Genomic DNA, 12,874 nt, shown 5'->3' with positions numbered 1-12,874 from the left:
TGGGAAGGATTGAAGGCAGGAGGAGAAGGGGACAACAGAGGATGAGATGGTTGGATAGCATCACCGACTCGATGGACAAACTCCAGGACTTGATGATGGACAGGGCAGCCTGACACACTGCAGTCCACAGGGTCACAAAGAGTCAGATATGACTGAGAGAATGAACAACAATAAAAGAGAATGAAAAGATAAGCTACAGACAGGGAGAAAGTTCTCAAACACGTCTCCTAAACAACTAGTGTTCAGATCGTATAAAGACTCTTAAACCTCAACCCAGTAAAAAACAGGCAAAATGTTTGAAGAGACTTATCAACAAACATATAAGTGGAAACTAAGCTCATAAAAAGGTACTCAATATCACTAGTCATTCAGATCAGATCAGATCAGTCGCTCAGTTGTGTCCGACTCTTTGCGACCCCATGAATTGCAGCACGCCAGGCCTCCCTGTCCATCACCAACTCCTGGAGTTCACTCAGACTCACATCCATCGAGTCAGTGATGCCATCCAGCCATCTCATCCTCTGTCGTCCCCTTCTCCTCCTGCCCCCAATCCCTCCCAGCATCAGAGTCTTTTCCAATGAGTCAACTCTTCTCATGAGGTGGCCAAAGTACTGGAGTTTCAGCTTTAGCATCTTTCCTTCCAAAGAAATCCCAGGGCTGATCTCCTTCAGAATGGACTGGTTGGATCTCCTTGCAGTCCAAGGGACTCTCAAGAGTCTTCTCCAACACCACAGGTCAAAAGCATCAATTCTTCGGTGCTCAGCCTTCTTCACAGTCCAACTCTCACATCCATACATGACCACAGGAAAAACCATAGCCTTGACTAGACGGACCTTTGTTGGCAAAGTAATGTCTCTGCTTTTGAATATGCTATCTAGGTTGGTCATAACTTTTCTTCCAAGGAGTAAGCGTCTTTTAATTTCATGGCTGCAGTCACCATCTGTAGTGATTTTGGAGCCCAGAAAAATAAAGTCTGACACTGTTTCCACTGTTTCCCCATCTATTTCCCATGAAGTGATGGGACCGGATGCCATGATCCTCGTTTTCTGAATGTTGAGCTTTAAGCCAACTTTTTCACTCTCCACTTTCACTTTCATCAAGAGGCTTTTTAGTTCCTTTTCACTTTCTGCCATAAGGGTGGTGTCATCTGCATATCTGAGGTTATTGATATTTCTCCCGGCAATCTTGATTCCAGCTTGTGTTTCTTCCAGTCCAGCGTTTCTCATGATGTACTCTGCATATAAGTTAAATAAACAGGGTGACAACATACAGCCTTGATGAACTCCTTTTCCTATTAGGGACATAGAAAATAAACCCCCAGTGAAATACACTGCTAAGCTGCTAAGTCGCTTCAGTCGTGTCCGACTCTGTGCAACCCCATGGACTGCAGCCTACCAGGTTCCTCCATCCATGGGATTTTCCAGGCAAGAGTACTGGAGTGGGTTGCCATTGCCTTCTCCTGTAGTGAAATACACTAGACACCTATTAGAATGGGTTAAAACGAAACAGACCTGTTAATACCAGGTGCTGACAAAGATGAGAAGCAACGGAAACTCTAAACATTGCTGTTGGGAATACAAAATGGTACAGCCACTAACAGTTTGGCAGTTTCTTGTCCAGTTAAACACAGACTTACCGTGTGACCCAACATTGCTATGCCTAGATATTTACTCAAGTGAAATGAATACTTATATTCACAGAAAATCTTATTTGCAAATGTTTACACCAACTTTGTTAATAATCTCCCCAAACAGAAAACAACCAAAAGCTGTTAACTGGGTAAACAAACCCCAGTATATCCACACAATGGAATATTATGCAGCAACTAATAAAGAACAAACTAATAACACATGAAACAGCATGGATGAATTTTAAATGTAGGTATGTTAAGGAAGCCAGCCCCCAAAGCTATATGAATTGTGAATCTATATGACATTCTGGAAAAGGTGGTCCATAGGCATAGAAACATCAATGATTGCTAGGGACTCTGGGCAAGGCCAGAGTTGACTCCAAATATGCAAGAGGGAATTTTTTGGAAAGAAAGGAACAGTTTTATATCATGATGTGGTGGCTACATGACTGAAAACAATTTTCAAAACTCACAAAACTGTACACTGAAAGTGGTAAATTTTACTCTCTGTATATTATACCTAAAAAAATTTCATGCTTGACTCATTGAGTATGGAACAGACGAGCTGACTGTTGTAAATTAGGTAACTTATCTTGTTAATTTAGGTCTCTTCCTCCTTCAGCACATCTTAATCTGGCCATGGTTTTCCCAGCATGTGCATCTGTATGGAGTTGCTGTAGAGGACAGCTGCAGTTGGAGTCCTTATACTCATGGTCATTCATGTGTTACGAAGACTCAAGGATGGTGTGCACTGTGAAAAATTTCAAAAACCCTCATCCTGTGGAAAGACTGGGCAATTAGGGAGCTAAGGGGCAGGGGCTGGCTGAGCCATGGGAAGCCCTGGCAGGCCAACCAGAGCTCACTGGGACACACACACAGCTAGGCCCAGAGCCTCAGCCAGTGCACGTGTGGCCAGACTGCCTTGGGAGTCGTCCCCGTGAGGAGTAAGGCGAGGATCGCACTCTCCACTGTCAGCCTAGTGGGCTGTAGCAGCTGACAAAACCACATGTGAAATCACCCATTTCGCTTGGAGGCAGAAGAGTCTCCTGTGTCCACATGCCCAGATACATTACATGGCACACTCTCTGCATCATCGAGAATGATGGTGTAGCCCATGCTGCCAGGGCCCTGCCCATGCCCCTGCAGTACTGCCATCCTGGACACGGGCACTGAGCATTACCGCAAACACTCCTGACGCTCGCTGAGGGCATTCCAGCTGCAGTAGCATGGAAGCACTCATGTGGCAACCCAGAGGGGTCGGGAATACGGCCCCCAGGACTGTCCTCAGCCAATGAGAGACAGGAGTGGATGATACGTATCCCAGCTTCTGTGCCTCTAGGTAGGACCAGCCGACGCTTGCTCGGCACTGTCTCCCAAAGGCCCCCAGCAGGCACCGGTTGTCCCCAGCAGCCTTCTGCTCCTGATTGTGCCTTTTATCACCTTCTTCCCCAGTCCTGACTCAGCTGCCCTTTCCCTGCCCAGAGTTTCTCAGGATGAACTCCAAATAAACTCCTTGCACTCGAATCCTCTTGTCAGGGATGGCTCCTGGGGACCCCGCCCAAAGACCCAGTCACCACAACAACTGAGCCTCTAGTCCACCCCAGAGGAGAGGGTCAGATACACCTCTCTCCTGAGAGAGGGGCACCCGGGGACATCAGCTGAGGGGCTGACTGCGATCAAGCTCATGGTTTACAGAGCAGGGGACGTCAGGGTTCCGAACCAAGGGAAAGATATGCCCCCCAATGGTATCGGGCAACACCTTAAGCCGTGTTTGGTTCTCATGACAGGGATGAAAGCTATTGTCATCTAGTGGGTAAGGCCAGGGATGCTAGCAAGCATCTTGCAGTGCCCGGGAAAGTCCCCCCTAACAAATGTCACTAGTACCAAGGCTGAGATCCTCCTGGCATAGAACACACAACAGTCAGAGGGCCTGGCTCTGGGCAGTTGGCTCATCCCTAAAAGCAGTGGGGTGGGTGCGGGGTCCTAAACCAGTCACCTGGTGATACCAAGGGATGACTTATACCCTTGCCCCAAGACAACTGACATGCCAGGAGACAATGATTTCTGTCCAGTCCTGAACAAGGGATATGCTTCAGGAACTCTTAGTCAAGGAGTTATTAGTCCTATTTCAATAGATTATATCTACTATAATATGTAATTATCATAATTGCTATTGGTCAGAAAAACATTTATTTTATAGTAGTCTGTAATTCAGGAGTTTCACCAATTGATTTTGGATTCTTCTCAGTTGTGACTCTTCAGAATGAATATCCTATTATCATTATGTCTAAATCTAAACGTCAAGAAATTCTTAAAAAAAAAAACCTGTCCAAAAGGGTGGCAGATTTCAAGGCAACAGTATTAATAGAAAACAATGGCCTGTAAAGTGTCTAGGACTCAGTCATATCCTTCTAAACCATTCCTAGGGCTGTAGCTATGGTCTACAGTTCGAGTAATCATTTAAACTGTACTGCCAGCACCAGGAACAATAGTTCTCAACCCTATCAGACACAAACCACCTTTTAAAACAGTTTAATCCTGAACTGCAATTGCCAGACAATATAACTTACCTCCCACACACTAAAAGCCCTTTCTGAAATAGCTAGGGAAATAAAAGGGAAGCACTTATGTAAAAGAATGTCATGTTATCGTGCATATCTCTATCAAAAGCATCAGGCAGGAGATCATGGGAAGAGTCATTGAAGAATTCTGATGCTTGGGCCAAATACAGCAAGTGTCCCTGGAGTCAAGAGGTATGAACTGGGTGTGTTAAACTGAAGATGGACACCAGGAGCAGTCCTGCCCTTGGGAACAAACAAAAGACTCCCAAGACAGTGAGTAATTCTTGGTGAAGTGATCGCCAAGGAGAGAAACGACCACCTTTCATGACCTTCCCAGCAACTGATTACCATGAAAATTGGTGTGTATTAAAGCCATACAAAAAAATGATGGATTTTTACGTTGGCCACTTGTAGTTTGGGATGCTTGCTTTCAAGGTTATATGAAAAGAGGGTCTATCACAGCCAAGCCCTTGGAGGAAGTGTGGGCTGTGGGTAATGGAATGATGAGACTGGAATCTGTTTGTGCACACCTGGGAAGCAATGCCCTGAGGGCGGGGTGGGACCTGCTTCCAGCCCATCTGCAGCAGCGAGAGGCTAGACCAGCGCTGAATTTCTCCAAGTCCCAGGTATTTTGTGCTCTGCTTATTGAGGGGCGGGTTTCTTGGTGTTTATTTTGAGGTACACTGCTCGCTCCACTGTGGAGTGGCCGCATTTGCAAGACTGAGTTCATCGCCCACTTCCATGTGCTCTTCTTACAGGGTCCCCATCTTGTATGATCATGCAGCAGGCTCTAGAGCAAGCTTTGGATCGTGCGGAGTATGTCATTGCAAGTGCCCAACAAAGACCTCCAAAAAGGAAATACTCATCGAGCGGAGAGGCGTCTCTCCAGGAAAAACTGTATGACATTTATGTTGAAGAATGTGAAAAACAGCCTGAGGTTACGGAGGAATTAAGAAGCAACGTGAACCTGTTAGAGAAGCTTCTTAGGAGAGAGTCGTTGCCCTGTTTGGTGATCAACCTGTACCCAGGAAAGCAGGGCTATTCCCTGATGCTCAAAGGGAAACATGGATCATATTCAGAGAGCATTCCACTGGCTTATGAAGAAGGGGAACTGCTTGAATACTTGGATGCAGAAGAATTACCTCCTGTATTGGTGGATCTCCTGGAAAAGTCTGCGGTTAACGTTTTTCATCAGGGGTGTGTCATAGCAGAGATACGGGACTACAGGCAGTCCAGTGCCGGGGAACCTCCACGTTACCAAAGCAGGCATATTCTCTTACGTCCCACCATGCAGACTTTAGTCTGTGATGTAGAGGCCATATCCAGTGATGACCAGAACTGGACCCAGGAGGATAAACTTTTGCTTGAGAGCCAACTGATCTTAGCTACAGCGGAACCACTGTGTCTAGACCCTTCTGTATCAGTAGCCTGCATTGCAAACAGACTGCTCTATAACAAACAAAAGCTAAACACTCTTCCCATGAAAAGGAGCCTCAAGAGGTTTTCGGCGCCTGCTTTGAATCGGCAACAGAAGCTGTCCCATTGTCCACCTCCTCCTGAGCTAAGAATCCTGACTTCTTGCAAAAAAATAAGAGAAAGTAAAACAAGTGAGCATCATGGCCTTAAGACTTTTAAAGCAGGCAAGTGTGTAGATACGTGGATACAGAGACCCTGTAACTTGGCTGTCCCTGCTCAAGTGGATGTGCAGAAATATGCTACAGGGAAGAAGCCTGTCAGATATGAGGAGCCACAACCAACCCAGGAGGTACTAGGTGATTCTGCAGTTGGATGTGAGGCTGCCTACCAATCCCAGGCAACAAGGTTAACCGTCAGGCAGCCAACTGATAATTCACTTGCCCCTGGAAATGGGTCTGAGAACGAAGCCACAAGGGAGAGAGAGCCGTGTCTGCCCCAGCCCTCCACAGATGACCAGTTCAAGAGTTTCCTGCCCAGGCCACAGACTGATGCTGCGAGAGTGGTCAGTCGATCCGAGCAACTGGTCCAGAAGAGCGCCCAGCGTCCAGTGCAGCTGTCACCCAGCTCCAGTGGCTCAGCCCATCTCAGGCAGCCTTCTCCAGGGACACAGTCAGCACAGCCTAGGGCCACGTCCACCCAGTCCTCAGTGCCAGACTGGGGAGCCAGACCTCCACCCCCACTCAAGAGACGTCCCTGGAGCCTAGAGAAGAGCTCCGGCAGTGACAGCTTTACCTCACAGCAGGCGGGCAGCTCTCAGGCCCATCCATCTGCTGGCCCTGCTCCTCAGCCACCCAGTCTTTCCCAGAGATCGTCTGTGCAGCTGAACAGAGGTAGCTCCCTTCCTGCGGCCGCCCCGTCCACCACAGGCACGTTACAAAGAACCCCGGACGTCCAGGTCACGACCATCTCCCCTGGCCTGAAGGTCATCAGACTAGTGGGCCCCTTTTGCTGTAGCCAGGCCTCAGGGAGAGGGTGTGCCCCTAGGGCCCCCGCTCCTGTGGGGATCCAGCTGGGCCAGCGGCCCGCAGGATCTCGGCTACCGAACCGGAGGTCCACGCCACCGCCGCTGCTTCCTCGTCCTCCTCCCCCTCCTCCCAGAACCATTCAGGTGCTTTTGAAAAACACTTCAGACCTCAGGCCCTTTGCTCTGGTGGAGCTCCCCCGCAGTTCACTGGTCTGGAGCAGCCAGCAGCAAGCCCCGCAGCAGTGTGTCTACCAGCTGGTTCCCCAGCGGGCCCCGCAACGGCCTCAGCCGCCAGCGGCCCAGGCTTCAGGCATGTGGCGTCCAGGGGCACAGACCCCACGAACACAAGCCTCAGGGCCACGGTGTCTGAGCGCAGAGACCCCAGGGCCACAGGGTCGAAGTCCACAGTGTCCGGGTTTACAGGCTCCAGGGGCACAGGGTGTTGCCCGGCCCAACACCACCATCCACGCCCAGCCAGCAGTGGTGGTTCACCTCCGACGGCAGCAGGACTCCCTGCAGCCCAGGGTGCCCGGGTTGTCTCCACCAGGCTCTGTCCAGAGCCGCCCGGGGCTGAGCATCTCGCATCACAGGATCCAGGCCTCACTGGCCCCGTGCCGGCCGATTTACTGGAGGGTGGTGCGGTGCCCAGTGGCTGCAGCCCCCACAGCCCCCACCGTGCTGCCCCCTCGGGGCCCCAATCCAGGCAGCCAGACGGCAGGGACCCCCGAGGGAGGCCCCCCAGCCACCCCCAAGCCCTGAGGCCTGCCTGGTTTTCTCTCTTAAAAAAAAAAAAATCCAAGAGCAGCCACCAAATGAATCCTGAGTGCCAACCTCATTTGGGTTTTTTTTAAAATGTGTCACTATTTTACATTCTTGGATGTGCAGACCTTCCACAGAAGCACAATTTTTACATACAAGCCCCGAAGGTCTTTAATAAACTGGGATTATTTCACTTAAGCCATGGCTTTGGTGGTGGTTGTGGACAGTTATTTTTTTTGTGATGTTCTCAAGTGTATCCAGACACAAACTAGAGTCAGTTTAAACTCCTGAAGCCTTGTTATTTCTCTCAGGCAATAAAACTGTAATACCAAGAAAGTAAAAATTAGTATTAACAAGATGACTTTTAAATTTTTAGATGAGTTACTAACACATGAACTCTGGCATCTTCACCATTTCACGTGTCCAGCTCACTGGTGTTTAGTAGACTCACCTTGTCGTACAACACATCTCTAGGATACTTTTGTGCTTGCGCAAGTGAAACTCTCTCCCCATGGAGCACCAACTCCTCGGGTTCCGTCTCCCCCCGCCCCCGCCCCCGCCCCCGCCCTCTACTTTCTGGGTCTCTGAGTCTGGCTGTGGTAGATTCTTCCTAGAAGTGGGGCCCTGCAGTTGTCATCTTCGGTGAGGGGCTAATTTCACTGAGCATCCTGACCTCGAGGTCCATCCCTGTTAGCATGCCACAGGAGGGTCGTGGCTTTTTACAAAGGGTTTCACTGTACATAATCTACAGTGAAGTGGCCTATGAAATATTAGAAACATCCTTCAGAAGAGAATGCACTTCCATATTTGTTAAGTTTTTGCACAGTGTACGAAATGCAATTTTTACACATTTTGGATGAGAAAAAGCTAAACATACCAAAAATTGATCTTATCACTTTAGAGACCCTGGACCCCTGCAGGTGTGCAGCAGGGGGTGGGGCACTTGCTTGCATGGTTGTCCCCAGCCCAGGTGCTCCAGGCTGCAGCTTTGAAAAGGCACTTCTGGGATGTGGTTGTCTCTCTATAAAATCATTTACATTTTTGAGATCCCTGGGTTGTTTGCAGAAGATAAATAGCTAAATGTTTGGAAATGAGTCAATTTGTTTGTTTTTTTAGGTGTTTTCAACCTTGTTACATTCGAGGTGACGTCCCCCTGCCCCCTTCCCTTCTGTCTCTTGCTGAGTGATCACCCATGGGTCAGCCGCCCCTGCTTCCTCTTCTCTGTTTTTTTCCCTTCTTTCTTATTTCAATGGGGCTCAAAAGATCCCTGAACTGTTCTGTTTACTTCATCCCTTTCTTCCCCCGCTTTTTTTATTGTGGTAAGTTTACGTAAGAATCGCCTATTTTAAAGTGTACAATTCAGTGGCATTTACTCCATTTACAATGTTATGCACCCACAGCCTCTATTTCCAAAACATTGTCATCTCCCAAGGCAAATCTCTGCACCCATTCAGCACTCTCTTCCCAGCTTCCTCTCCCCCAGCCCAGGAAACCACCGATTTAAATTCTGTCTCTATGGACTTCCCCATTCTCCATTTTTCCTAAGAACGGAATCAGAGACTATCTGACCTTTGCTATCTGGCCCCTTTCACTTGGCATGATGTTTTCGAGGTTCATCCATGTTGGCACAGGTCTCAGTACTTCCTTCCTTTTTAGGGTTGAATTCCCTTTCCTTGTGTGTGAACACCAGATTTTGTTTATCCACTATGTGTTGATGTACATTTGAGTTGTTCCCACCTTTTGCCATTGTGAATAGTATGGCTCTGAACATTTGTGTACAAGTATCTGAATGCCTCTTATATTTTGTTCTTATAACTTTGAAGGAGAACTTGCTTATAAAATTATTTTTTCTAAGTATACATATATGCCTTTTGCCGTAACCAAGTAAAGGGAAGTTTGGTCTGGCAGTTTCAAAAGAGATGAGCGAAGAGACAGATAACAGGCGGGTCTTACTCGATCGACCCAGCTGTACTAATGCACTACAGATCCTGTTAAGGACAGATTTGATCAGCTTGAGGTCAACAACGCAGAGAGGCCAGCGGAGTGACCCTGAGTCCATTGGAGCTTCATGCAGCCCACCCTGGACATCTTCGGGAATGGTGCCTGCGCTTTTAAGGAGTGAAGCAGTGCAATGGCCAATTGCAAAGAAGAGTTTATGCTCAGCTTGTGAGCCAACCAGACACCAGAACTCAGAATTTGTGTACCTCCTCTGTTTTGTCCTCACTGATCTTTTCAAGTGCAGATGGTGACACCAGCTGAAGTCCTGCTCCCTTCCCAGACAAGCAAATAAATGCAGCTTTGTTTCAGATTACTGTTTGGTGGTCTTTGTTTATTTCCTTCTAATGGTCCTCACCAAGGTTGGTACTTGATACAGGATCTCTTTAGAATATAATACCTGTCTGTGTTTTGTGAATAAACTTTTCATTCATTTTAGCATCTTGAGAACCTGCAGCCTCTTCCCTACCACAGACCAGATCCATGCACTTCATCTGAAATTTGTTCCCTGCAGGCCTTGTCTTCTGGACTTTAGGGCTGAGCATTCATAGTGAGGTGGTTGTGTGAAAGTAGATGGCCTCAGAATTTTCTGATGCAGAACAGAGAAACTGATCCCAGTGATGATCATTCAGGAAAATCCAGGTGGACTCCGTACGGTCTGGCTTGTTGGGGGAGAGTTGGGGCCCTTGTCACAAGGTGGGGCTTTGAGCTCAGGATTATATTTCTTGAGGATAGTATCAAGTACAGGGAGGACTCTGGTTCTAGGTCAGCGGTGTCTGAAAGAAGTAGAATATGAATACTATATGTTCAAAATCTACTAGCCACGTTTTATTAAGTAAAAAGAAACAGGAGAACTTACCTAGTGATTTAACCAAATATATCCAAAGGATATGTGATCAATATTTTAAAAAATTTTAGTGAGAAATTTTATATTCTTTTCTTTTTAAGAATATTTTCTTAAATTTATTTATTTTTGGCTTTCTCTAGTTGCAGTAAGCAGGGGTTAGTCTTCATTGCAGGGCTCGGGCTTCTCACTGCAGTGGCTTCTCTTGTTGCGGAGCACAGTCTCTAGGCACGTGGGCTCAGTAGTTGTGGGGCATGAGCTTAGTTACCCCGTGGCATGTGGGATCATCCCAGGCCAGGATGGAACTAGTGTCCCTGCATTGCCAGGTGCATTCTTAATCACTGGACCCTATATTCTCTTATTTTACTAAATCTTCAAAATCCAGATACTTCCAGCCTGTCTAACTTCAGGTGCAAAATTTTCATCAGAAATGCTGGATCTGACTTTACATTTTTACATTAAAAAATTTACAATTGACAGTGTAGATTCTTTTTCCGAACATAGTTTTCCAGTAGTTGAATCAAGTACAAGTTTTACAATCTAAATGAGTTAAAGTTTCTTCTTCAGTGTCACTACCCATGTTCCAAGTGGTTAGCAGCTGCCTATGGCTCTGATGTTGATCTGTGAAGCTCCAGAGGAGCAAAGCAGATCATAGAGACAGCACCTCAGGAATGATCTGGGTACCAATTCTGGAGATAAGGCTGGAGCCGATCACCAGAGCACAAGGGTGGAGTGGGAGTGATGACGCAGATCCCATGTGCTGTGCGGCGCTCTCAGGAATCCTCACCGCCTCTGGTCACCTGGGCCCGGACTTGTAGGTAGAGATCAAGTGACCCCAGCCTTGGAGCTCGGAGGGTGGGAGAGACTGGAAAACAAGGGTCAGCCTTTTGCTGACTGTATTCAAAATGGCGATGCAGAGGCACTAACCATCCCAGCAATTAATTACAACTCACCTATCCCACCCATACCCCAGGGAGCTTGTAATCTGGGAATTTGAGAGGGGAGATTCACTATCAGCTCTTTCCCTTTCCTGTCACGCCTCCTCCCTGTCCAGTGTCAGCAACTCGAGCTCTTTGGCACAGAGGAAACCAGCACAGCCATGAGCTGGGTGATGGGAACATGGAGGCTCCTCCTTCTTCTGTGAAGAAGAAGTATGTTTGTTGTATGTTTAAAATTGGCCATACAAGTGTAAATCGCTTTATGGCATTTTGAGTAATTGAAGGTTTGTGGCAACTCTGCATCCAGCAAATCTATCAGTGCCATTTTTTCCAACAGCATTTGCTGACTTCGTGACTCTGTGTCACATTCAGGTAATTCCCTCGCTCCTTCAAACTTTCTCAGTGTTATTCTATGTGTTACAGTGATCAGTGATCTTAGATGTGACTGCTGCGACTTGTAGATGATGGGTAGTATTTTTTAGCAACAAATTATTTTTAATTAAAGTATGTATATTTTTTTAGACATAATGCCATCACACACTTTAACAGACTACAACATTACTTGACCATAATTTTATATATACTGGGAAACCAAAAAATTCACATGACTTGCTTTCTTGCGATTTTTGCTTTATTGGGGTGGTCTGGAAGTGAACCCGCAGTGCCTCTGAGGTTGGTCTGTGTGTATCCATTTGAACAATCAAGCTCCTGATGTTCCTGCAGCCCGCCCCTATGCCACACCTTGCCCCACACCACCCTTCATCTTGTGCCCAAAGTCCTGCTGAGCCCCTGGCCCTTGGCTTGCCCTTCCTTCTTCCAGGCTTCACTGCCGTAGCCACAGTCAGCAAAGGGTGTTCGAGTTAATTGTTAAATTCAGTTCAACAAGTTCCTCATTAGGGACAAATTACCTGAGTTTGAAATCTGCTAATTTTCCAATCAGAGTGAGTGTTTGCACTTGTGATTTGGAAATAATTACCATATGGTAAAAGCAAAACCTATGTGGGGATTAAAGTAAAGCTGAGGGACGACAGGAGCTTACTTCAGTATCTGCCCTGGAAACTCATGGTATAAGTGCAGATCAGTCGAGGTGCCTCTACAGGGGAGGCTCACCTGTAGCACCATTTGGCAAAGGCTGTTTACTCCCTGTGCTAATATGCCCTTGAAAGGTGACCGTGGTCTTGAGGGGAGAGCCCTGTGGCCTTCATATGCCTGAATTGTGTCTGGAAAGAGAAGAGTCTTTTGAATTTAGCTCTTTCATCTAAATATACATCTCTACCTTTGCTTAGACCTGTCCTCTTTCTAAAACTTCTCTATGAGTTACAAATAAAAACATTTGCTTGGGGGTGGAAGTGGTGACTTTAAATATCCTTTGGGTGATCTTACAACGAATTTATTAGGGAAAACTCATCTGAGAAAATTGTGGGATAAGAATTGCTGTAGAATACGACTATGATCCGAAGTGTAGAAAGCTGGGTCATTCACCTTCAATGATTTGTTCCAGTCCTAATTTACTGTATTACTAAAGCTTTGGAAATGCATGGTCAAGAATTGTCAAGGTGTCAGGTAATTTACAAGCCATTGCAGGAAAACCCCTTCTGAGATATCACTTTTGAAATTTAGACCAAGAAAAGCTTGTCACCCCTGAGAAGGTGGTAACCCCTCCTCCATTCAGATAACTTGAATTGTAAACGTTCTCAGGTTTCCCTT

At 46.9% G+C, this 12,874-nt stretch overlaps 1 protein-coding gene across 1 annotated transcript; it reads left to right on the top strand.

Moving 5' to 3' along the window:
• The first annotated feature begins 4,969 nt into the window (after window positions 1-4,969).
• LOC129640210 (transcription factor SPT20 homolog) lies at window positions 4,970-7,390 on the top strand. Its single transcript, XM_055565427.1, has one exon. The coding sequence runs from the start codon at window positions 4,970-4,972 to the stop codon at window positions 7,388-7,390; it is 2,421 nt and encodes an 806-aa protein (XP_055421402.1).
• Window positions 7,391-12,874: the final 5,484 nt, after the last annotated feature.

Source organism: Bubalus kerabau, chromosome X, assembly GCF_029407905.1.
Source record: "Bubalus kerabau isolate K-KA32 ecotype Philippines breed swamp buffalo chromosome X, PCC_UOA_SB_1v2, whole genome shotgun sequence".
Classification (NCBI taxonomy): Eukaryota; Metazoa; Chordata; class Mammalia; order Artiodactyla; family Bovidae; genus Bubalus; species Bubalus kerabau.
This window is presented reverse-complemented; position numbering and strand designations above follow the sequence as displayed.